This window comes from Pithys albifrons, chromosome 3 (genome assembly GCF_047495875.1).
Source record: "Pithys albifrons albifrons isolate INPA30051 chromosome 3, PitAlb_v1, whole genome shotgun sequence".
NCBI lineage: Eukaryota > Metazoa > Chordata > Aves > Passeriformes > Thamnophilidae > Pithys > Pithys albifrons.
The window spans coordinates 37,312,319-37,335,381 of NC_092460.1; the positions used below are offsets into that span (position 1 = coordinate 37,312,319).

At 38.7% G+C, this 23,063-nt stretch overlaps 1 protein-coding gene across 4 annotated transcripts in view; it reads left to right on the plus strand.

Moving 5' to 3' along the window:
• RERG (RAS like estrogen regulated growth inhibitor) overlaps positions 1 to 22,585 on the plus strand; it is a 104,127-nt gene extending 81,542 nt beyond the window's left edge. For 3 of the 4 annotated variants that reach the window (XM_071551393.1, XM_071551394.1, XM_071551395.1), the window contains exons 3-5: positions 3,597 to 3,653; positions 17,168 to 17,241; positions 17,933 to 22,585. In XM_071551393.1, coding sequence (XP_071407494.1) covers positions 3,597 to 3,653; positions 17,168 to 17,241; positions 17,933 to 18,340 — 539 coding nt within the window. In that variant the 3' untranslated portion in view covers positions 18,341 to 22,585. The remainder of the gene's footprint in view (positions 1 to 3,596; positions 3,654 to 17,167; positions 17,242 to 17,932) is intronic. The other variant, XM_071551396.1, reaches the window with a different exon arrangement.
• The last annotated feature ends 478 nt before the right edge of the window (positions 22,586 to 23,063 follow it).

Here is a 23,063-nt window from a genome sequence, read left to right on the forward strand (position 1 = left end):
GAAAAACACAGTGGGAATCCAAAATGCAGTTTGTTGAAGACTCTTTCCTTTTAAGCCTGCAAGTTCTTGTATTTCACAAGCAGTAAGTGTCTGGGGAAGAGCCTGGACTAGTCTCAGTGGAGGGCCATGAAATTCAGTCCTGTTAACTAGTGCATCAATCCCAATCTTGGCTGCTTCAAAATGCATTTGAGAATAAGCACTAGAAATGGCCATTTAAATATGACTATTGCAATAAAGTAGTTAATTTAGTCAGAAAATAATGCATTTCAGACAGTCTTAACCTCAATGTTGTTTTGAATCAAACCCTATCATTTGGATTATTTTTTTTTTAGTCTGTTGGGCTATTTTTGGCTCAGTATTAAAAGTTAAGCATGTCTAAATAAGGCTGACAGGTCACAGGGTACACCCAACTTTTTAAGTAAAGAAGGAAGTAATGCCCATCTCAACTCTTTCTATGCAGTGTTACTAAGGACAGAGGGAAATTTTATTGCTTTGCCTGAAGCATCATTTATGCCAGCAGCAGAAATCTGAGCATTACAGCTATGAGGAGTGAATTGCCAATGTCCTCACTTCTGATTCTTCTGCTGCCAGGGTTATTTTCTGAAAAATTATGTAATCGGGCAATAAGTGAGCTCAACATGTCTCCACAGTGGCTCCTGCTCTAGGGAATCATTGCTAGGGCAGGCATTGTGAGCCAGCAAGCTGGTCTCTGGAGTGGCAGGCCAAGCACTTGGGTGCCCTTCCCAACTCTCCTGCCATTGACTATTTTCAGTCAAGTCAGGCAGCAGTCACAGACATTATTGTTTTAATGCTCAACTGGATGTCAGAGGCCCATCTGCCAAGCACCCCAAATGAGGTAAAAGTGATTTCCCGCCCAACATAGATTGAAATACTTATAAACAGAAAAGACTCCAGATGAAGAATCTCTCACATGCCACATCTGTGAAATGCAGCTAGCTGCTAATCTTCAGCCTCATAAAAATGTGTGGAAGTGAAAAGCTTTATAGGATGGGTGGGCCATGACCATTGCTATGAAAGAGAGCAGAAGTATTTTGAAGGATGTGGCTGGGTCAGAAGAGGGGAGGCTGAGCCAGAGCAAGCTCCTCATGAGCAGCAGCTCTGCACAGCCCTGATGTGCATGCCTCCAAAACTGGCTCAGACGCACGAATCTGAAACTGACACATCCCCACTCACCGGGGGTTGTACCGAGGTGGTGTTGTCTTCCCTTCACCAGGCCCAAGCAAGCCTTCTGCAAGTACTTTACTACCAGCAGCGCCCAGCAAGCTCACTGAGCTTTCTGTGGTCCCCACTGAGATCTGCCAGTGGGGAGACTTTGTTGCCATCTGGCCCTATCCATAGCAGCCACCTCCCACCCTTCATTTCTTTACTTCTCCTTTATATGTGATTATTTATGTATCTGTATGTGCTAGAGACAACTACAACCTAGTGTTTGCCTTCTCACCAGAGCTTCCATCTGTGATCTCTCACTCTTCACCTTGGAAGCACTCCACACCAGTACCATTTCATCCTGTGTTATGTAGCTGTACCTTTTTCTTCCCAGGCTCATTTCAGGAACTGCAGTCTGGTTCTACTTTTCCTTCTCATTACTTGTTACCTTCTCTCTTCTTTCATTTGCGCTACCTCCAAAATCAGCAGCTGCTGCTCTCTATCACCTGTCCTAGACGTTAGTGCATGAAAGATTTTCTTCCAGTCATGTTCATCATTTTGACCCTCTTCTCCTAACAATTTCCGTCTATAAGGTTATCACAACTAAGTGGACCATGTTTAAATATAAAAGTAGTTGGGGACAGGTTCCCCTGACTCTCTTCTGCCTTTTCTCGCTCTTCATTAGCTACTCTGGGTTCAGGCACAGGATCAGAGAACATCACTGCTTCTCCTTCACAGCATGGCTGTAAAAGAAGAAAGCACTTTTAAAGTCTATTCTTGTTAAAGAAGATTGTAAGAAAAACTGTAACTAGCACTTAGAGAAGAAACATGAACATACTTTCAAAACATCAAGATGTTTAAACTGTTTCAGCTAAGAAAAAAGTGCAGAAAAGAAAAAAGTCTGATGTGACATTATCATGGATGGAAAATAAGCTTCACAGAGGTCATCTTGTATTGTAACGGCATTCATGTTAAGGACTATGACTTGAAAACTTACTTTGATTAGAGAATTGCAACACCTGCTGTGAGGCACAAGGAAAGCATTTCTGCAAAAGCTTAAAAAAAAAGAAAAGAAAAAAGTAGGATTTCCTAAGGAAAATTGAAACTTAAAATAACATGAATTTGAAATTGCCTCCTGTGTGGTGATCACACTTCCTTAGGATCAGCTTATTATTACGCCTCCAAGTATGAGACATAGTTAATATTCTTAAAACAAGTGTTCTATTTGTCTTATTAAATAAATCTTAATTCATTAGATTTATTTCTTCAGACCGTTGCCTTCTTCAACTCTTGGTCACAGAAATCTGGGATGTAGGGCATTCTCACAACTTTAGTTCTGAAAACCGAGTTTAGCTGTCACCTTTCTCTGTCCCTCTGTAATGAAAAGAATGAACAATCCTACAGGGCTGATGAGAAGGAAAACTCTCCTCGCAGCTATAATGGCTGCAGTCACAGCTAGTGCAGTGACATCTCTGACTTCATCTTGGAAATGCAGAAAGAATTTTGAATAGCTGGCAGTAGTAAATGGTTCATTTACCAGAAGTGCAATTAACTAGAATTTCACTAGAAATTGAAAACACTGCTTAGTTTTAGATTTGAACATAAAAGTCCATTTAAGTTGTTTTTAAAAGGTGTGGAGGAATTTAAAAAAATTAAATATAAGAACATAAGTATCAAGATCTTAACCTATAAACTGGAACTAGGATCTATCTGCCCAGTGCTCCAAAAAATCTAAATTTTTTTCCCTGTTTCTGCAAATTGATTAATAGCATTTGTTGACCACTGGTTTAAAATATTGTTCCTATTTGCTTCAAGTGACAAGTAGTCAAAACACAGAAGTTAAATTGTTACAAGGAAGGCATGCCAAAATGGAGAGGGAAGCTATTTAACCAATTATTCTGCTTTAGAATATTTCCAATCTGAAGAGGAAGTTTTCAAGAATTAAATTATTTTGAACTACCCTCATTTTGAAGCATAAAAGCATCCTTGTTCAAAAACTGCCAGTCCTTTTTCTTCTGGTTATAGAAAAACTAAAGCATCCAAAGTAATGTTTGTTTCCAAAGGCCATCTGGTCATAGCAATGTAAGTGAAGTTGTTTTGGTTCTTCAACAGTAGAAGCTAAAAAAATTAAGAGTACCATGAAAAGCCTTCTGGTATTCTTTGTTCTGCTTTGTCACACGAGTAAATGATTGATGCTGTAAAGAGTTTTGGGTTTATTTTCATTTGGTTTCCCACTCCTAGTGTGAGGTAGGCCACGAACAGTGGAAAGTTCTCAACAACTACAATAAGCGACCCTAAATTCTGCTCACAGTTCAGAGGAGCTGCCACATGTCCCTTTACCTAGAAAAGTTTGCTAGGAAAGCTTAAAAATAAATAAATCTGTTGAGTTGATATCTCGTGCTTCTCACCTGAAATCTTTGCCTCTCCAGCTCTCGTTGTACGCTTCCTGACCAAACGGTTCATCTGGGAGTACGACCCAACACTAGGTAGGTTATTTGGTTCTATAAGCATGGTAGGCTCTATGTAATAGCATGACTGAAATAATGGAAATTCATAAAGTTGCAAACCTCAGTCAACCTTTAAATTTTCTGTAAAAAGCTTCTCTCTATGGTCATTTAAAGCTGGAGCAAATTGTTGCCTAAGATGGCAGAACAGAAAAGCAGCAATGCATTCAGTCAAAAGCTGAATTACTGCATGAGGCACATTTCTGCCCACACAGATCCATGGAATCAATTGCTTTTATAGTTCACTCTGCAAATTATTTGGTGTGTGATCAGTTTTCTGCTTTTGAATAACTCAAATATCATCTGCTAGTGAATAAGATGACTAGGATTCAGACCTTTAAACACTCAGGGGAAAAAAATTAAGTAAGTTCTTACTGTCAGGATACCTAGACTTAGGTAAATTTTTTTGTCCTCACTTTTGAACATTCATTGCATCTCAGTTTTTGGGTGACCAGATAAGAACATCAGTCATCAAAAGAGCATCCACATGTCACTGCTCTCACTTGGCTCTGTTAGGTCTGGCACTTTCAAGAATCTGGTTCAGATACCTCAAAAAAATTGTCCAACAGTTGCACTGAGTTAGAGGCCTAACTTAAATTTTCTTCCAAAGTCAAATTTTTTGGTATTGTCTTAAGTTAGGGTATATTTAAATGCTCTGCACCAGAGCAAATCCAGGCCAAGAAGTCCAAGCTGAGGCATTCACATCCTAAAAAGCACCATCAATACCTCAGGACTAAGTCATTCAAACACAAAGTAAAGGGCTGGAAAAATTCCCTTTTCTTCAATGGGAATTCAATGTGCTGCTGTCTCCTTCCTAACCTCTTTTTGCAGGCTCCAGTGCAGATCATACAGTTAAATATCTCTTTCTTTATTAATGTTCTTTCTCTAAGAGGTCTCACTAAGGAAATAGAGAATGCCATAAACTTGCACAGCAAAAACAAAGTTTAATATCTTCTACTACAAAACCCAGGCAGCCCTTTCAATAAAACAAAGTATCCAGGATCATACTAAGTATTCTTGTCTCACTAGATGAACAGATGACAGATATCAGAAAATAAATCTCAGAACAACCTGAACTCAAATACATCCTTTTATTTGCTACTATCTATGTATTCATCAATGTGTCACCTGCCTTGTGCTGCACAGAGGGATGTTCAGTATAATGTTCTGTTAGTATTATTAGTTTTAGTACTTCACATCTCTGCCACTATTACATCATTTTAAGAACTTGACAAGTAGTGTATAAAGTGTTCTCTATAAGTGTAGTCCATGTTCATTAATTTCTTACAGGGCCTCTTCATGCAAAAGCATCTTTTTTGGCTTGTTTAATCACACAAATGAAGTCCTTAGCAAGCTGTGAGGTTTATTATTTTGCCCCATTATGAAGGTCCCACGCCCTTCTTGCTGTACAAGACTTGACATCTGTTTCTGTTTTACAAGTAAATACAATTGCAAATTACTGCGCCCCTCAGGAATCTAATTATATTCTCTTTGCAATACAAAGTTTTCCTGCAGACAACCACCCTATCTCAATAAACCAAAAATTAAATCTCTCATTACTTACTGAATTCTACATTCTCATTCAGTTTAAAGAGTAACAGCTTAAATTTTATGTATTACAGTAATTGTGACACTAACTGCTTTAAACTGCTTATAGGAAAAGGTTTGAGAAATTCAAGAACTAGTAAATTATTGTCAATAAGTTATTTAATGATCACAGTGATCTCTGGTGAAAGGTGCCCTCCAGAGATTGTTTTTTTAAATATTATTTTCTTCAAACTGTAGATCACAATGGGATTCAAAAAAGGTTCTAAAGTGTTAGAAATAAAAAAAATATCCTGAACTTACAACTACTATCCAGGCCTTCAGAGGTCGATCAGAAATTAACTGTACCTTCAAAAGCTTCGAGAAACAGCACTAGAAAGAATACTTTTCTTTTTTTAGCATGGTCATCCTGGGGTGATTTAGTGTTTAATTGTTACCAAGCTGAATCCACTGAAAAGTTTTGACAGAATACATTCATTTCTTAGCAGTCATAGACTGGCAATTGGGTGGAAATGCTCAGTCAATATAAAAAATTAAAGTTGCATCAGTGAGATTCCTTTGCTTTACAAGGAGAAATAAGTAGTTTTGTCAAGTAATTTTGAAAGGACAGGAGTAAAACAGATGCAAACTATCCAGCTACTAAGCAACAGGACATTTTGCCAAAAATTACTGGGGCTGTGACAAAAATTTTGTATTTGTAGTTTACTTCTTATGACATGTTTTCAACCACCCATTAGTCCTCTAATGCAAGGAATCCCCAGATAATTCCTATTTTTAGGAAAGCTTTCACCAAGCTGTTCAAGGCTGATGGAAATCCAACATTATCCTAAACTAAGCATCAGGTTTAAAAAAAACCCTATTTGTCTTTAAATTCAAGGGTGTCACATTTTAACTGGAAAGGAAAAAAAATAAACCTTATGAATGCTCTTTACTATTCTATCCTGCCGGAAGAAAATGAAGGGCCATATTTTTAGCAACACCTGGATATATACTGCTGTATCTCCAGGAGCCAAATTACAAACCACAAAATTACATTTTCTGGTGGGAGGAATGCCATTCAATCTTGCAAGCTTTGGCACATGGAGCTGCTGCTGAAGTCAGGGCTTTGCAGCTCTGCCACTCTTGTGCATGATGTTGGATCTGTGGAAGCAACAGTAGGACAGCTGCATCTTCGCAAAAGTACATCTCAGTGTGCTTTTCATTTTACTCTTCCCACCCAAGTGGTAACAACTGCAGCAAAGTTTGTTTTTTGGGGAGTGTTAACCATCAGCCTTGATTTCTCTGTCACTTCTGTTTAACTCACAAGTCACCCATCTTGGCATGGGTTTTTTATTTCTTTTTCAAAAGATGCTGAATTCCTTAGGCTAAGTGGTTACCTGGCATTATCAAGGTGAATAAGTTTCCACTTCAGTCTTTATTTATAGTGAATTACACAGCTACGTCATGTTTGCAACAGAATTAGATGGTCCAGTGAAAGAGGTCTATGTAGAAAGGGACTGGAACAGCACATTTTAAAAAATACATGCAATTGTTTTCTAAAACATTAAATATATGAATTCAGCATTAAACTAGCTTTCTGTAGCTTGTTAAATATGTACTGAGAAAGGGGATTGGATTACCACATGGATTTCACCCAAATTCAGTAATGTGTTTTAAAATAGAACACAACTTGAAAATGAGTAAGCAAATTTGGTGTGATCTTACAAGGCTTCAAAAGACTTGGCTTGGTTAGGGCACCAGTTAAGCCACAGCCAAAACGTACTCACAAACATAAGGAATTTATTGCACTGGATTTAATACAAAACTAAAAATTTATGCTCTATTTCAGTCTGGCTCTATTACAAGATTCATAGAAGCAGCATGAAAACAAGTACCATTGTGGCAGTGCTTGCCAGGAATGGGGATGGCAGCAGGCTGACAATTTCCTGGCACCAAGGCAAAGTTTGCAGCCTGCAAGCAGCCATCCTAGCAGCAGCACTGCTGCAGAGGGTCTTCTCAGGTCTCCACCACTTCACTGCTGCCACAAAACCAGAAGTGTATAATTATGTAACACCTGCCAGCTGGCATCAGATGGACACACTCTGTGGGATGAGTGTCAAGGTGGAATCATCTTTATCCACAGAGGGCAGGTGGCCAAATAAACTCTTATTATGAATGCAGGACTCCTGTGGACCTCAGTGATCCAGGGCTTCACACCATGATTCTCAAGGATGCTGTGAATAACTGTTCTGCTCAGTCCCAGTAAATTGCAATGACAGTCTGCATCTTGGCAATTTCCCCCATGAGCTAGTGGCAGTGCCCAGAAATTGAGGTATATTCACCTGAGCTCAAATCAAAAGATAATGTGGTTTGCTGTGATATTTAACTAATTTTAAAGTTGGGATCAGAGTAATTCATCAGGGGAACTGCTAGATTTATTTTTCCTGGGAGGCAAAAAAGGAGGAAGCCCAAAGAGCCATCATGGCAGTAGACAAACAGATGACCTGCAGAGTAGTTAATGGGTAGCAGCAAATTTCCTTCCACCATAAGCAATGACAAGCAACATGAATATCCTGGACCAAATGATGAAAGAAGAAAATTCATCATTGCTACACCGGAGTGCTTTTTAAAATAAGTTTTGCAGTATTTCTCTAAGAACGCATTTGTTGTTCCACCCTAAACAGAACAATTTGCTTTACTAGAAAGAGAGTTGGGATATCCAAGAATTTAAAAAAAAGAAGTGGGGGATTATGAAATAGTTTTTTTTCATTTGTTCAGAATCAGCATTTTTACATACAGTTTGAAGGATCATATGGTTTATGAGGCTCAAGAACTTAAACATCATTTTTTGCCATATAGAGAATAAAAACAACAAAAAAAAAAAATCCCAGGTAAATGCAGGAGACAGGCTTCTCAATTCTTTTCTATTTCTTTTCTGATCTGTTGCCTGCAGTCTTTGTCTCTGCTTTTCACCTATAAAATCCTTCATCTTATAGAAGGACTGTAAATCCTTTAAATAACTAGTCCACAGAGTTAAGGCTTATGTCTCAAAGGCACACAGAAACACCAAGCATTTCACAAAAGACTGGATTTTAAACAAAAGTCTACTTACAGCAAAGAAGGAGATAATATTTTTTGCTGACCTTTCTAAAAGTATCTTGGCTTTCTCACACTATCCCTAGATGTCTTTCTCTAGCTGTTCACACATTTTATACAACTTTGCCAATTCTCTGAAAGGAAAACTTGTCTCTGAGAAGATTATCAATAGAACAGGGCATGACAACTGGCCTGTCTGTGAAGGCAAAGAGAGACAAAGCAAAGGAGTTTATTTAATTTGAATGGGATAGAGAAAAGGTTTTTCTTTAAGGGACTTTAAAAGAGCAGAGATAACCATAAAGAAATATGAATCTTAAGAAAAATTATAATTTTGCTATATTAATAGTGATTTTTTTAAAGCCTATTTCTTCCAACTGTGTCACAATTCCTTTACAGGTTTTTCTTCATTCTTTTTCTACTGAGCAAATCAAAAACCTGAGCTGGTGTTTTTATGAAACTCTGTCCTAATGCAACATTCAGACAGCCTGTAAGACACCAAACATGGGTAAAACTTATAGGTGTCAGTAAATCTCCTGTCTAGGAGATAAAGTATTACAAATTGCTGTCTAATGTGCTTGATTATGAAAGGCCTATAACAGCACCATTCTTCTCCAGCAGACCATGGGACTGAAGCCAAGGGACTGCAGCAAGGTACACACTGAGTAAACAAGTGCTTGAGGGAGGGAGACAGATGTATATATGAGTCTGTTAGACAGACATCTCTAGTTCCCTCACAGCACAGGACTTAATTTCCTGCAGACCAGCTCAAGACTTAAAAATTTCACTGCTGCGGCGAGAACAGCAGAAATCACTTTTTGAAGATACTGTTTACATTAGCAACAAGGTTTTTGCCGTTGAAAAAATTCTTGCAAGGGTGATTATTTTTATATTTGAAGAGTAGTTTTGCCTACATCTGTTGCTGGTTCTATGTTGGCAACATAGTATCATTCAGGGATCACAAGAGAAGTTTTCAGATACCATACATAACAACACTAGCAAATAATGCTGGCCTGAGCTTCTTCTCTGTACTTGATAAATACAGGTTTGTATGAACATCATAAGCAACAGAGCAAAGTAAGAATATATCCAAACTAGCTTCCATGAAAATGGTTGATAACAAGAAACAGCTTAGCAGTGGGAACCAAGACCTCAATAAGAAATACAAGGATTTAATATTATTTATTATATATTATAATTTACCCTAGCAAGAGAAGATGCAAGAACTATTTTGGGATAATTTTGTGCCAATGAAGCCATGATAAAGAGCTCAGGTGCAAATATAGTTCTCAAAGACTCTCTTTGCTCTCTGGTTTGTTCAACTAACATGTGGACTGGACAGCTGGAATACAAAGTCCTGATCCCCAGGATTTCTTTCCCTGCTGATCACAAGCTGAAGAAACATATCTCTCTATATTGTAGGTGTCTAGTTTTCTTTGACTTGTGGCTTACTCAGCAGGATTTTTTTAACACTTCTGAAGGTTTAACTGCCTGGCTTTACCACAAAAATACTACAGAAGCACAGCTGAGAGAGAAACTGCACAGACAGCAAAGAGAACTTTTAACAGAGCAGTCCCATACTATAGTAAGTATTAATAAATCATGAACTGATGGTCCCTTCAGCCCTAGCTGTAAAGGTAGACAGAGCAGCAGAGGAAGGTGGACTGAGGAAGGATCCTTTCCCAGCTCTCTCTTCTTCCTGTTGTACAAGAGGATACTGCAGTCTACACAGTGCTATAGACCAGATCAACAACATGCTCATGATTAAAAATAACCATTTTCCATAGTGAGCAAAAGAGGAGAGAGTTTTGCCCTCATCTAGCAGAACTTTTACTTTCTGCATATTTCTTTTGAATACCGGTGTTGACAAGCACAAGCTTATTCAAGCACAAGCTAGGAATAATACATGTGCTCTGGTATGGGCTTTCAGCCAAAGTGAGATGTAATGGTAACCAACCATTTGGGGCTAGAAGGAATAGCTGCCAACCTGTATTTCAGGGAGTACCATGACAAATATGCAGACGTTTAATAAATCACTCTGAAATAGTCTTATTTTCAAGCCAGACTCTAGCTATCAATATCCTTGATTTTTAGTGACAAAAATACTCATTCCTTCTGCCTCAGTCCTTAAGCGATTCAGTCTTCAATAGTCCAGATTGTACCTTTCTAGGCATCTTCCTAGGCTTCTATTTTTCCTTCATAAAAACAGTAGAAACATTATTTAACTTGATATACATTTAATATATAACATAATTTTTACTGTACCCTTCAGCAGGAAGAATTTATACTGAATGGTATGTTACAGCAATGACCAGTGAAAGTATTCCCAGTTTCTCTGAGGTGTTTCTAAGGAAATGGACTCGTATGGCCTAGAGCAGCTTAAAACACCAACACTGGCTTCTAAAATGCTCAACAAAGACTTGAAATGATGAAATTGAAAGCAGCAGAGGAAGATATTTACAATAACATGGGAAACAGTTATCTGCAAATGTGGTTTGTTTTCTTTCATATGACTCTTAAGATGAAGATATTCCTGATGCTGGCAATAAAAATATTGCTTTTTTATGGTAGCTCAACAGATGGCAAAAATCAGGAATGGCAGTGGCTGTTCTTGCTATAGCTACAGCTGCAAAATATTTTGCCCTCACTTTTCTTCCTCATCATATTCTGAAATGTTTTCCAGATGAGCAGAATTTTTCAGTGCTTGCTTTTGCACCTTCAGGAAAGCAGGCATGTGTTTTGCCTGTTTTAGGTGTGAGTAAAGTCTCACTGGTTAGTTTTCATTTATACTGGCAAAAGTAAGGTTAAACTCACAGTTTCACCAGCAAAAGCTTCTTGCCACAATCAAACAAAAAGGAGTATCAAAATAAGATTTATTTAGACTTAAATTTATCATGGACAAAATTCCTGCCAGGGACCAACATCTGTCAAATGTTGTTGGGAAAGTTAAATCACAAAATTAAAAAAAAAAAAGAAACAAAACAACCAACTGTTTAAGCCTTGAAACTTGCTCCCTACTAGGTAGCACTGCTATGTCTTTGTTCATTTTGTTTTAGCAGTTGTTTCAGTATGCCTTAATGAATCCAGTTCCCAGGTACTTGTACCCATTTTCTCTGCCTGTCTCAGTAAAAGCTAGATGAGAACGGAGCCTATAGGAAAAGAAATGTAACACCACTTCTCCTTGAAAGAAACTCATTCTTCATACACAGCAAAAAAAGAAAAAATATGCAGCAGAAGGCAATGAAGAAAAATACTTCCCATTATTTTTAGAGGTACATCCAAGAAAACTGCATTCTACAATTTCTGTTTTGAGGCCAAAATTTTATTTATTGAAAATATCAACACATCAAGAAAAAGTCTCCCATGCATTTTACCAAAAAAAGAGAATAAAAAAAGCAAAGCAAATTCTAGGGATTCAACAAATCCTTTCATATCAAGATGAGAACTTTATAGTCTAGAGGTGTTATGCATGAGCTAGCAATGTATTACCTTCCCACTGTAGTAAAAATAGGAAAACATTTTAAATCCCAAACTGTTCACTAAGCAGTGGCCTAATGAAGCCTCATTTCTTCTGAATTTTTCTCCATATTTCATACTGCAGTAGCTGTTTTCTTTTCATGTGTCTTTTGCTCCACAGACCATCCTTTGTTCCCCATAAGTCCCCTCAGCACCTGAGTCTTCTTCTAAGGTCACTTACACATAGTCTTTGCCAATCTTCATAGACCAGGGATAGCCCCACATCCTGGCTTGTGCATAGACACATGCCGACTTCACAGAGCATACACTGTCTCTTCTGCCCTGTGCCTCCTTAGGGGCATGAATAGGGTTACTATGTCCTGCTTAACCTGGATTTATATTGGACAGAAACATTTGAGAGCTTCAGCTTGCACTGAAAATGGCAACTAAAAGCAGCTCAGCAGGCTGAGGCACACTTGCTGCCTACAGTGCCTCCCACATGATTTCTTTTGTGCTCAGCTTTAATCTGACTAGTTTGGGAATACCTGCAATACTGCTGTCACTTTACAGAAAATGTATCCTTGTAGAAGGTAGCCAAAAATGAAGTCAGAAAAGAAACTAGTTTGCACATCACCGTTTCACTTCTAAATGACCATGCACAGCATGTTGTTTGATGGTTTCTGATAAATAACCCAACTGTGCTCATTTTGGGGTCTGTGGTATCAATGAATAGAGCATTATGTGTGGTTACACTGCATTAGCATTAGAAGTATGTTCTAAATATACAAGGGTGGTACTGTGCTTACTGTAAAACCGCTGATGCTTTTAAAATAAAAGCCCTCCTGGAAGGTAAATAACAAAGCAAGTATGTAACAGCTAGATATAAGCAAGAAAAAATACAGTCAGCTATGTTTTGGGCAAAACTGGCATTGAGGAAGAAAAGGTAGGAGAGACTTTCTGAGTCAGGAAGGTACATTCAACTTACAGGGGCTTTTTAAAAGGTGAAAAGTTCCTGAAGGAGCAAGGAAATGCAGAGGGGGACAGATTACATAAAGGCAGGCTCAAGGAAGGCTGTGGAGAAGATGTCAGACAACATCAGGGTTAGTAACAGAGGTATTTTTAATTTCCAGTGGGCTGCCAAAGTCACTGTTCTCAAATGTCATAGATAGGTGCCATCTTGATGCATGTCCAAGACTGAGGGAGTATAAATGAGCATGGAGTTAACAACAGAAAAAAACCCAAACAAACAACAGGAAACTTCATTATGTTAACATAACTAATTATGGGGAATTTTAGTCTCTTAAATGTTCTGCTGCATTGCTGTCCAAAAAAACTTTAACCATAACCTCGACGTTCATGCCTATTAACTGAAGCTTTTTGGTTTGAAAACTTGGCTATAATTATTACACAAAAGCTCTTTCTCCAGATCTCTTGCATTTCTTAGAGCCAACTGACTGAACACCACCATGAGATGACCAAAGTTTCTTAAAGCATTTTAATCTTTCTTGACAAAAATTGACTAAAATTCTGTATAGAAACAGTTTTTGTCCTTCTATCCTTAAAAGCAAATAAAAGAGACAAGGATGTTCCTTAAATTTTACTATAAAATGGTGTATGTCATTGTTCCATCTCAGCTGATTTCCCTACTCCTATTACAAGTGTTTTCCTAAAATAAATAGATCCTTCATGCAAATATTTCCTTCCAGAGCTGTGATATACCCCAATGTTTATTACCAAAATAGTTTATTCAAAATAAACAAGTATTGAAAGCAATTTTTTCATTACTGCAAATATAAACCAAGAACTTGAAATTACTTTTCAGATAATAGTTTTTGTCTAGACAATATAATATTCTGGAACAAATATATTCAATAAATAAGGATAGTCTTGGACAAACAGGTTTGACAGATGACCAACTAAGTCTTGTATTAAATATGTTTCAATAAATATAGTGCAAGGATGTGTTGTGGTCAAGCTGTGACTGAATATTGCATCCCTAGACAGTCTGTGCATCATGAACTTCAGAGTTCTCTATATAAGTAGGGGTTTTCCCCTGTATTTTCTAAAATCATGTTGCTAAGAAGAATAGGGAGATTTGTAACATGCTTATAAACACCAAGAGACCCCAGGGAAGATTTTTATATTTTTTTTTCACCAAAATCATTGTTTCCATAATTATTCAGCAGCTGTGGTAATTTAAAAGATTTATTCAGTTCCTATTAATGAATTACTGTGGCTTAAAACCAAGCCAACTGCTACTACTTTCCAACATGTTTCTCAGGCCTTTTGACAGCTCTAAATATTTTTGACATACGTTTCAATTTTTCAAACGATAGAACTGTGAGAACTAAGAGTGCTTTGCACAGCAAGACTGATGAGGACTGCAGACTTATAACCAAGAGGGACTCTGAAATCTGGCATCAGCTTTCAAAGCCACACTTATCAGCACCTTTGAGCCTCTTATTGTGAAAATGAGTAGAAGCATAACACCCCCCCCCACACTCCAACAAGAAGCAGGTCAGATTTACTTACTTATACTGAAACAGAGCAAACCACCAAATATGACTATTTCCCCAGAGCTACCAGCTTCAGGCAAACCACAGCTCAGTCAACACAGCAACTCCCTAACTCTGCTTTGAGGATGGCAGATTTGACACCAAGCTTGTGGAGAGCAAAACACAGCTCCACAGTTTCTTTTCCATCTATTAGATTTTAGCCATATAGCTATGGAATGTGTGGGCATCACCTTGTGCAAATGGTATGCTGAAGCTCAGAAAGTTGCCTAAAGTAATTTTGGGAGCCACTGGTACATTGTTGCACTTTTCCGACTTAGCCATGATGATGCAAGCATAAGACATTTACAGCCTGGATTTATCTGACCAATTTTAGACTTCTAAATCCTTTTGATGTGTGATTTATTCTGGCAGAGCACTCAGACAAGCTATAGCCAGCACCTATTTTACTTCATCAACTCTAATAGGAGTTAAGGGTGCTTAGCTGAGCATAGACACCTGTGTTGTCAATGGTTTCAGCTGAAAATCCAGCAGTTATCTCAAGTTCTGTAATTTCTGTCTAGCTGCATGTCTAAGAAAAAACACAGACACACACACATCAAAAAAAAAAAAAAAAACGCAGAGGAAATTATACTAATAAATACCAAAGCAAGGAAATGCATTTTTGAAGTGCCATGGGATCAAGGTGAACATACTGGGGCTGACATCTTCAGGTTTCATAACTTATAAGACAACCAGATTCTTTAGATGTTTTGTTCTCTTGAAGGAGAAGTCATGTCTGTGATTACATCAAAAAATGCTTTCAATGTCCAGCTGTTTTACATTGCTCATTAAAATTTATTCAGCTACCACACATTCCAAAGCACAGGAAGACTCATTTACTAAAATTTATTTACACAAATCTGACCCAAATCAATGCTACTCATCCAAGATCAAATTCCATTCCAACAGGAGCAATCAAAGTGAGTTAAACTTAAAACATAAAAGTGCTGCCAGAGTCCTGTTTTGACAACTCAGGTACCATTTCAGAATCATACTGCTTTTCTGCAGCAAGTACAAGTCTACTCATTGGGATTTATTGTTCCATTTCGTGGGGAAGATCTGCATGACCTACCCCACTCTGTCTCCTAAGCAGGACATTTCAGAGATATGCTGCAGTCATGGCTGGGTGAGAGCACTTTCTCAAGTTCTGTGGAACAATTTTCACAACTACTTGTCAAGCAGGGCCAGATGGTTGAAGGCATTTAAGCGTGACAAAGACTTAACAAGAAAGGAGCTAATACCACATTACTTACGCAGGGAGCAATAGCTCTTCTTCATAGCATTCACCCCCAAAGAAACAAAGCATAAGTTCCTAAAGAACCTTGAATTAGGATTACTACACAAGGAATCCAAACTTAACACTGGATGTTTTAGCCACTGAAATAACTCACTGAAGGTGCATTCACTGCAGCTTCCAACTAAACTAGAGCTTCCATCCTTTTCTGCATTCCCTGAGGAAATTGTTGCAGCTAAGAGGATGTGTGGAAAGGACAGATAAGACATTACTGAGAGATTTAGGTATATCTTACTCTGCTGTGTAGGTATAGCCTCAGAATCACAAAGGTAGACTCCAACTCCTTCAACAGCCTCAAAATGTGAAACAGAAGGGGTATTTATAGCCTTTAAAAAAACCCCAGTCCTCATTGCCTGAAACCCTACAGCGAGATTGCTTGCCATCTGTGTAAGTAAATTGACCATTTGTGCCTATTAGACACAGCTGGGCTATTACAGCAATTAAGGTGGCAAAGGAAGGGAGTGACATTTTTGGTTTGGGAAGAGCGTGTTTGCAGCACTGACAGCTTGAAACAGTCATGATTATGAAGAGCTGACATTCTTAAGTACAAAATGAAAACAGGCATTCACCAATCACGAACCCTTTCAGAAGTTCAAGTTAAAGAAATATGTTTCCTACAAGATATCCTTCCATCCTATTGAAGAGATTTACACCAAATGAAAGAATGGTGTCTCTGGCAATGCAGAGCATTCATAGTCACTGGCCAGACTTTTACAGCATACACATTTGCCTTTTGATATAGGACATTTGTGAGCTAGCAACAGTAATAAATCTGAATGTTAGCACAGATAATTTTCCAAGTTTTAGGTCAAATGCTATCAAATTTATCTTATCAGTTTATTAAGATAAAACAAGCCTTTTTGTCATTAGCTTTCTGACTAGTTGCCTGGTTCCAGAACCTGGGACATAGTAGATAGGTTCCTTTTTTTTCCGTACAACATGGTGTGATTGCTTAATGCCCAGAGGTTATCCTTATACATCATACACAGGGAAATCACTGCTTGATCCCTTGCTAGAAGAGGGGAATGTGATTACTTCAGCATGTTTAAAACAGACATTGCTAAAACAGCTGATCTGTAATTTTTCACAGTACAAGGCCTGAGCTTAGTGGTTAGGCTCCTTGATTTGCAACCATATTGGTTTTGATCTTGTGAGATGGCAAGCTATTCAGTGACAGGCTTTTGAGAGGGTTACTTTGAGAGTTCTGGTATTTGTCTTTCATAGGAAGCAGCCTTTCGTAGGAGCAAACACGAAAAATGGGATATGGCCTTGCAGAGCTCTTCTGCCACAGGAAACTGTCCTTCTGTTGGGTGCAGAGTGCAGCGTCCAGAGGCACAGCCCTTTGCAGGTCTAACACATGGGAAAGAAAAAGTTGTGCCATATGGAGAGAGGGGAAACTATCACTGTTGTAGAAAGGACTTGAGTGTGCTCCAGAATGGCTGGAAGAGCTGCAGTAAATAAAATTTAGTCAAACTGTGTGTCACATCTCAGGTATTGTGCTGGGAGAGCTGTAAGGAAGATTAAAAATATATGTATGTTCTTTTAATACATTTCACAATATGTTCTTATTTTAGAGTCTACATACCGTCACCAAGCTACCATTGATGATGAAGTGGTTTCCATGGAGATACTAGATACAGCTGGTCAGGTACGTGGGTGTAGGTACTATTATCCAATACTTTGGCTCGGATAGACAGCAGGGTAGGAGAATGCAGTGGTGGTGACAGGTGTACTTTACCTCTGGGGACAGAGATTTGCTTCTTGTCAGAGCCCCTTCCTCCATCGGCTTGCTGTTGTGCTCAGCATTCTGGATCCAGACCCTTCTGCAAGGCACCCTGTGCTTAGAGTTTTAAAATCCTGGAAGAACAAATATATCAAGGTTTACTCTGAAATTAAAAGTATTTTGTTCTCATGCTGTGATTCAGGGCTAATTCAACACATGTCATTACTACACATAAAGTCACAGTCTATGTCTACAGCCAAGCGTTAAAGCTTTACAGCCTCAGTCAATGATTTGCACTAAAGAAGAGTTTTGTCATAGTCATGTCTCTCTTCCTTTCAATACACAGCACATGCTCAGGATGCATAGGCCTATGCAGCTTGGGTGCTGGATATCATTCAGCAGAGACCCCCTTCCAAACCTGCTACCAGCCTGTCCACAGGGAGTCCATGGCAGCTGGGTACAATAGATCTCCTATGCTATGTGATAAAATAGGTGATTATGTAAAATGCAAAGTAAAGCAGCTGTGCGTGGCTTTGTAGGACCAACATCTGTCTCAAGGTCTGATGTCTTTTTCATAAATCAAATTCCTAAGACTGGTGTCTGTCTTTTCAAATAGGAGGATGCTATTCAGAAAGAAGGACATGTGCGCTGGGGTGAAGGCTTTGTGCTGGTTTACGACATCACAGACAGAGGCAGCTTTGAGGAAATGCTGCCACTTAAAAACTTGTTGGATGAAGTTAAAAAGCCCAAAAATGTCACCCTGATCCTGGTGGGGAACAAAGCAGACTTGGATCACTCCAGGCAAGTCAGCACAGAGGAAGGTGAAAAGCTGGCCACAGAACTAGCATGTGCTTTTTATGAGTGCTCTGCTTGCACAGGAGAGGGAAACATTATGGAGGCCTTCTATGAGCTCTGTCGTGAGGTACGGCGTCGGAAGATGGTCCAGGGCAAGACTCGGAGACGAAGCTCCACCACCCATGTCAAGCAGGCAATTAATAAGATGCTTACCAAAATCAGCAGCTAAAAAGAGCTGTACTAAGCCAGAGAAGCATTTTAGAGCATATTAGCTTGAAGCAGGGATGAGGCAGGCAGAGCACATTTAATTAAAGATGGTCAAAGCTTTCCAATTAAAAAAACCCAAACAGATAAACACCACCATTTTTTTGAATAACACAGAATCATAGTATTTTTCTGCTCTGAAATTTATTTAGCCACATTGCTTCTGGCTAATGAGGACAAAACCCAAAAACACCAATGGAAAAAACCACCAAGTGAACTCCAAAGGACTTAGACGGGGATTGGCGCCAACGGTCTTCTGCTTCTACATGGCTAGTCCAATGCCCTGCAAATCAGTAGTGCCTAAACGTCATTTCCAGCCAACCAGCTGCTCAGTAGCCATTGGCGAGAAGATTTGGCCTTCAGTCCCTCACCACCAATGTTCTCCAGGACTGAATACATGTAGAGGCTGCTCTGTTGTATCGGAAAGTTTACCTGACACCTTTCACCAGCTCTAAGTTGGCGCATGGTGTGCTTTTACTCCAAATTGTCCCTGTTATTTTTGTCAAATCTGTGTGTTGATATTCTTAGCAAGGTATGCAAAAAATATAAGAAAGGTCCATTTTATGGAGTGCTTGGCCAGCCAGACATACATTTCAACAGAGCTGAAGTTCAGTTGCTCTTCCAGATCCTATGAAACTGCAGAATTCATCAAGAAATAATCAGCTAGTCTAGGGACATTTCAACTTTTCCCCCTCAAAGTGCAGTGCTGTACTTTGGGATATGGGAGTATATGTGTTAGGAAGTCAAGCTAAAAAAAACAACCAACTGTATTACTATTGATTTAGGTATGGGTAGTTTTTAGCTTTTCTTTACATTTCTTGTTTTGGTCTTTTTTTCAATTCAAGTAGTTCCTCTTAGTCTATCTTATACCAAAGAACTGAATCTTTGGGAAGGCAAGTATTTAAAGTCTAATGCCAAAATGCAGATCAGATGTGAATAGCCTCTACTGTCTCAAAATATGATCATTTCAAGCTGTTTAAACTTCCAGGTGTTGCTTGGAGCACCCTGGGGTTTAAACCAGCACAGGTTTTTTTGTGACTTTTATCTGGCACATTGCAGTGAAAGTATATTTTATCAGATTTTGCTGCCTGGGATAAAAGATGCCCATTGTTTTCTTCTTTCTCATGCATCTGATTTAAGGCATCTGTCAACTTTTGCCTCCAGCCTAGTTAGTTTGTTAACTGTATGTTATAAAATATAAGAACCAAGACTGCAAGATTTTCATTCAGACTGTGCTGGTTTTGCACCAGTTGTGTTGCATCCCATTAGGCAGCTCGGTGTGCAGCTCAAATTGTTATCATGTAGAACAACAGCCAAAGGCTGGAATGATAAATGGAAACACTAGCAGTATTCTTTGAGAAAAAGCCCCTTGTAGCAACTACTTACAACTTTATTCTCCACTGCTTTGTATTTCATATGGTTATTTGCTTCTGTGATGAAGTAACTCCAAAAAGGCTAAGCCCTGGTTTGAAGGTAAACCGGCAGGAGAAATGAACCCAACCCTAAAGAGATTACAAGTCAGAGTTACAATTTAATGAAAAGATTACAATAAATACAATGATACAGAGAAAAATTGGCTTTAACCCATAAAAGGACAGATGGATAACCCGGCACCCTGGGACACGAACAGAATGGTGTTTGTTAGCCTCTGTGCCAAGCCCTAAGTGGTCCCCCTGAGTCCAAAGTCAAAGGAAAGGAAACCTGTTGGTGAGGATAGTGATCACACTTGGGTCAAGAATGGCAGTTGAAGTTCTCTTGAGGTTCTGATCCTCCTCTGGATCCAATGAGTGATACCAGAAGTCCCCAAACCCCTGAGCATATATTGCTCAGGTTCAGTTGGGAATGCCCAGTACCTCCCCCCAGGGCAGGAAGTTTCACAATGGGTGATTTAACTCTGTGAGTCATAGGATATTTTCAGACTCTTTGATGGTCTAAGTAGTTGCAACTGCCTATTGTGCCAGTCTCTAATAGCCCATTAGCAGACATGACCCCTCAGGCCAGGTGTGAAGGTGCTGATGCCTCCCTGGAGGGGAGTTACCACAGCTGAGTCACTGGTGTGAAGACAGAAACGTTCCTGTGCCTGCAGAGCTCTTTTAACATTCAGCTTGTAGCCTGAGGTGTCAGGTGTGCCCTGGGCAGCTGCTGCAAACAATCCATTATTAACAGTTCATCAGAAATGGCATAGAGGGTGTAGAGTATGCAATTTTGGTCACACACACACAGTTATAAACTGGTCCTGACCTCTACAGCTAGGAGAGGCTATCAAGGACAGATTGTAACAGATGTAGAAAAATGAGTATATCTAGATGGATAACACTTCAGACAATTATAGGTAGCTATAGAGGTGGTGGAACAGGCTGAAGAGTCAGATCTGTATATTCCTGTCAACAGAGAAAACTTCCAAGTTGGGACTTCTTTCAAAAGTATTTACTTCCAGATATTTTACAAAAGTAATTTTTTTTAAACTCTCTCTTTTAGCCAACCAGCATCCAAGAAAATCACATTCAGATGTATATTATTTTTGTGCTGTTATTTGTTTCCTTTGTTTCTGTATTCTAGATAGTGAAAACTCATTTTAATCTTCTGGAATCAATGTCTGTGTTTTGGTCCTCTTGTTCAGCTATGTTTCCATACATCAGTTATACACACTGCAATGGAAACACTATCTTGTGCTTCTGGGCAGGAAGTTCTTGCAATGGGTGATATCACTGTCTCTGAGATGCACCTGTTACCAAACTATTCAACATATCTCTAACTTTTGTTAAAAAGAAAAAAAATAAAGGTTTTTTTCATTTTTAGTCCTATTAGAAACATAGAATCAATACAAGTGTAAAAGAAAGAGTCAATACCTGTTTATAAACCAGAAGTCTTTAGCTGAGGGTTTGAACTTGCAGGCATTAGGAGCCAGAATTAGCATTTGCAAGTTGAAGCACTAAGTCATTCTGTTATCTTTCAAATCAGTACTGTTGCATGGATCTGAGGTAAACAAAATCCTTACTTGCAATCCCATGGCAATATAGCTAATTTTAAAGTCTTGGCATACTAAGCCATTGGTTCATCCCTCTCTTAGAAAACTTAAACAGTTCTACATCTGAAAACCTTTCTAGGGTTCAGAGTTGAGCTGCATTTAAACCACAAAAACATTATAAATTAATCATATGCACATTAGAAGAGTTGAAAAGAAGGAGAGGCTAAGTTATGGCCCTCATACATTCCAAAAGAATCCCAGCAAATTGTATCTTTCTTTTCAATGTCTTTATGGAGAAATTATAAAATCCTGGAGAAAGAAAAGATTCCACTGTGCAAATATCACTTCTTGCCTAAAGAACCTATGATGAAAACAGTAACATTCCTTCTCAAAGACTGAATTTGGAAACCGCCAAACAACATAAAGACTTGGTCAAAAAGGAGGCTGCTATTTTGTGACTTTTCCTCCCACACAGATTTCTTTACATTACTCATTAATTCTTTTCCCTCGGTGTCATGGGCTGATTGTCAAGCTAGTTCTACTATGATCCATCTGCTGATACACATTGAGTAGTATTACATGCAATCTGATTTTCTGTTGCTCACAATGTTGCAACATATGCTATAAATGTGTCATATTTTTACAATGTGCAAATTGAGCCCAAAGTTGCCCAAGCATTGAAAAGGCCAAATGCAGCATGAACCCACATTTGGTAGCCTTTCTGCAGCAGATATCAACAGCTTAAATTCTGTTCCTACAGCTGCTGTTTAAGTGTATGTATATGTAACATCAAACATCTCTTCTCTGCCCCCTACGATTTCTTTGTAGAGAGGGTGGGACAAATGATCAACAAAAAGGGGGAAGAAAGGTGAAATGGATACTTCTTACCTACAACAAGTTGATCGTCATTTAGTAAGGTTTTAAATATTTATCTTCAGTTGATGAAGAGTTAGTCATACCCATGCTGCAAGACCTGGATCAGGACCCAAGACTTCCCTAGAACTTTGAGAATCTTCATGTCTGGGAGTTTGGTGCAACTACAGATGAAAGTGAGGATTAGCCACTGGGTTTGCACCTGGATCCAGATAATTTGTCCCCAACATGGGGGGCATTTTGCTACAAGGCTAGTTGATTTTTATATATATATATAATGATCTGTATGCATTTTTACATTAAAAATATGAAAGCTTGTGCTTGTAGATAATATATAAGAAAAAAATAAAAACTAAAAATAAAAAAATAGTACTTGCTGTACTGAACTCTTAATATTGATCTTCTATTAGATGTCTCCAGAGTGTTGCCTTCCAGCTTTGAAGTGGCCAGTTCCAAAAGTCCTGATTTGGCTTTTATTTAATCTTTATCTAAGGAAAACAAAAAGTGAGTTTTGCCTGACTGAGCACTGCAACATTTGGATCACTTTATTTGAACCTATTTGGCTGCTAAACTTGGAATAGACTGGTCAAACAGCATCTACAGTGAGGCACAGATCCAAATGTCCTTGCTAACTATTTCAAGGCTGATCAAAAAAACTACAGTGCCAGACTTATTTAGTGACCTCAGTGAAATGCACCACCCAAACACTGTCCTGCGAACTAAATAACATGGATCTTGATCCCAAGCTTCAGAAGTAAAATATTGGGCTAAGCAATCTGGGAGATTTATGACAGTGATTTGGACAGAGACAACTTTTCACCTGCTTCCCATGTTCCAAGGATAATAC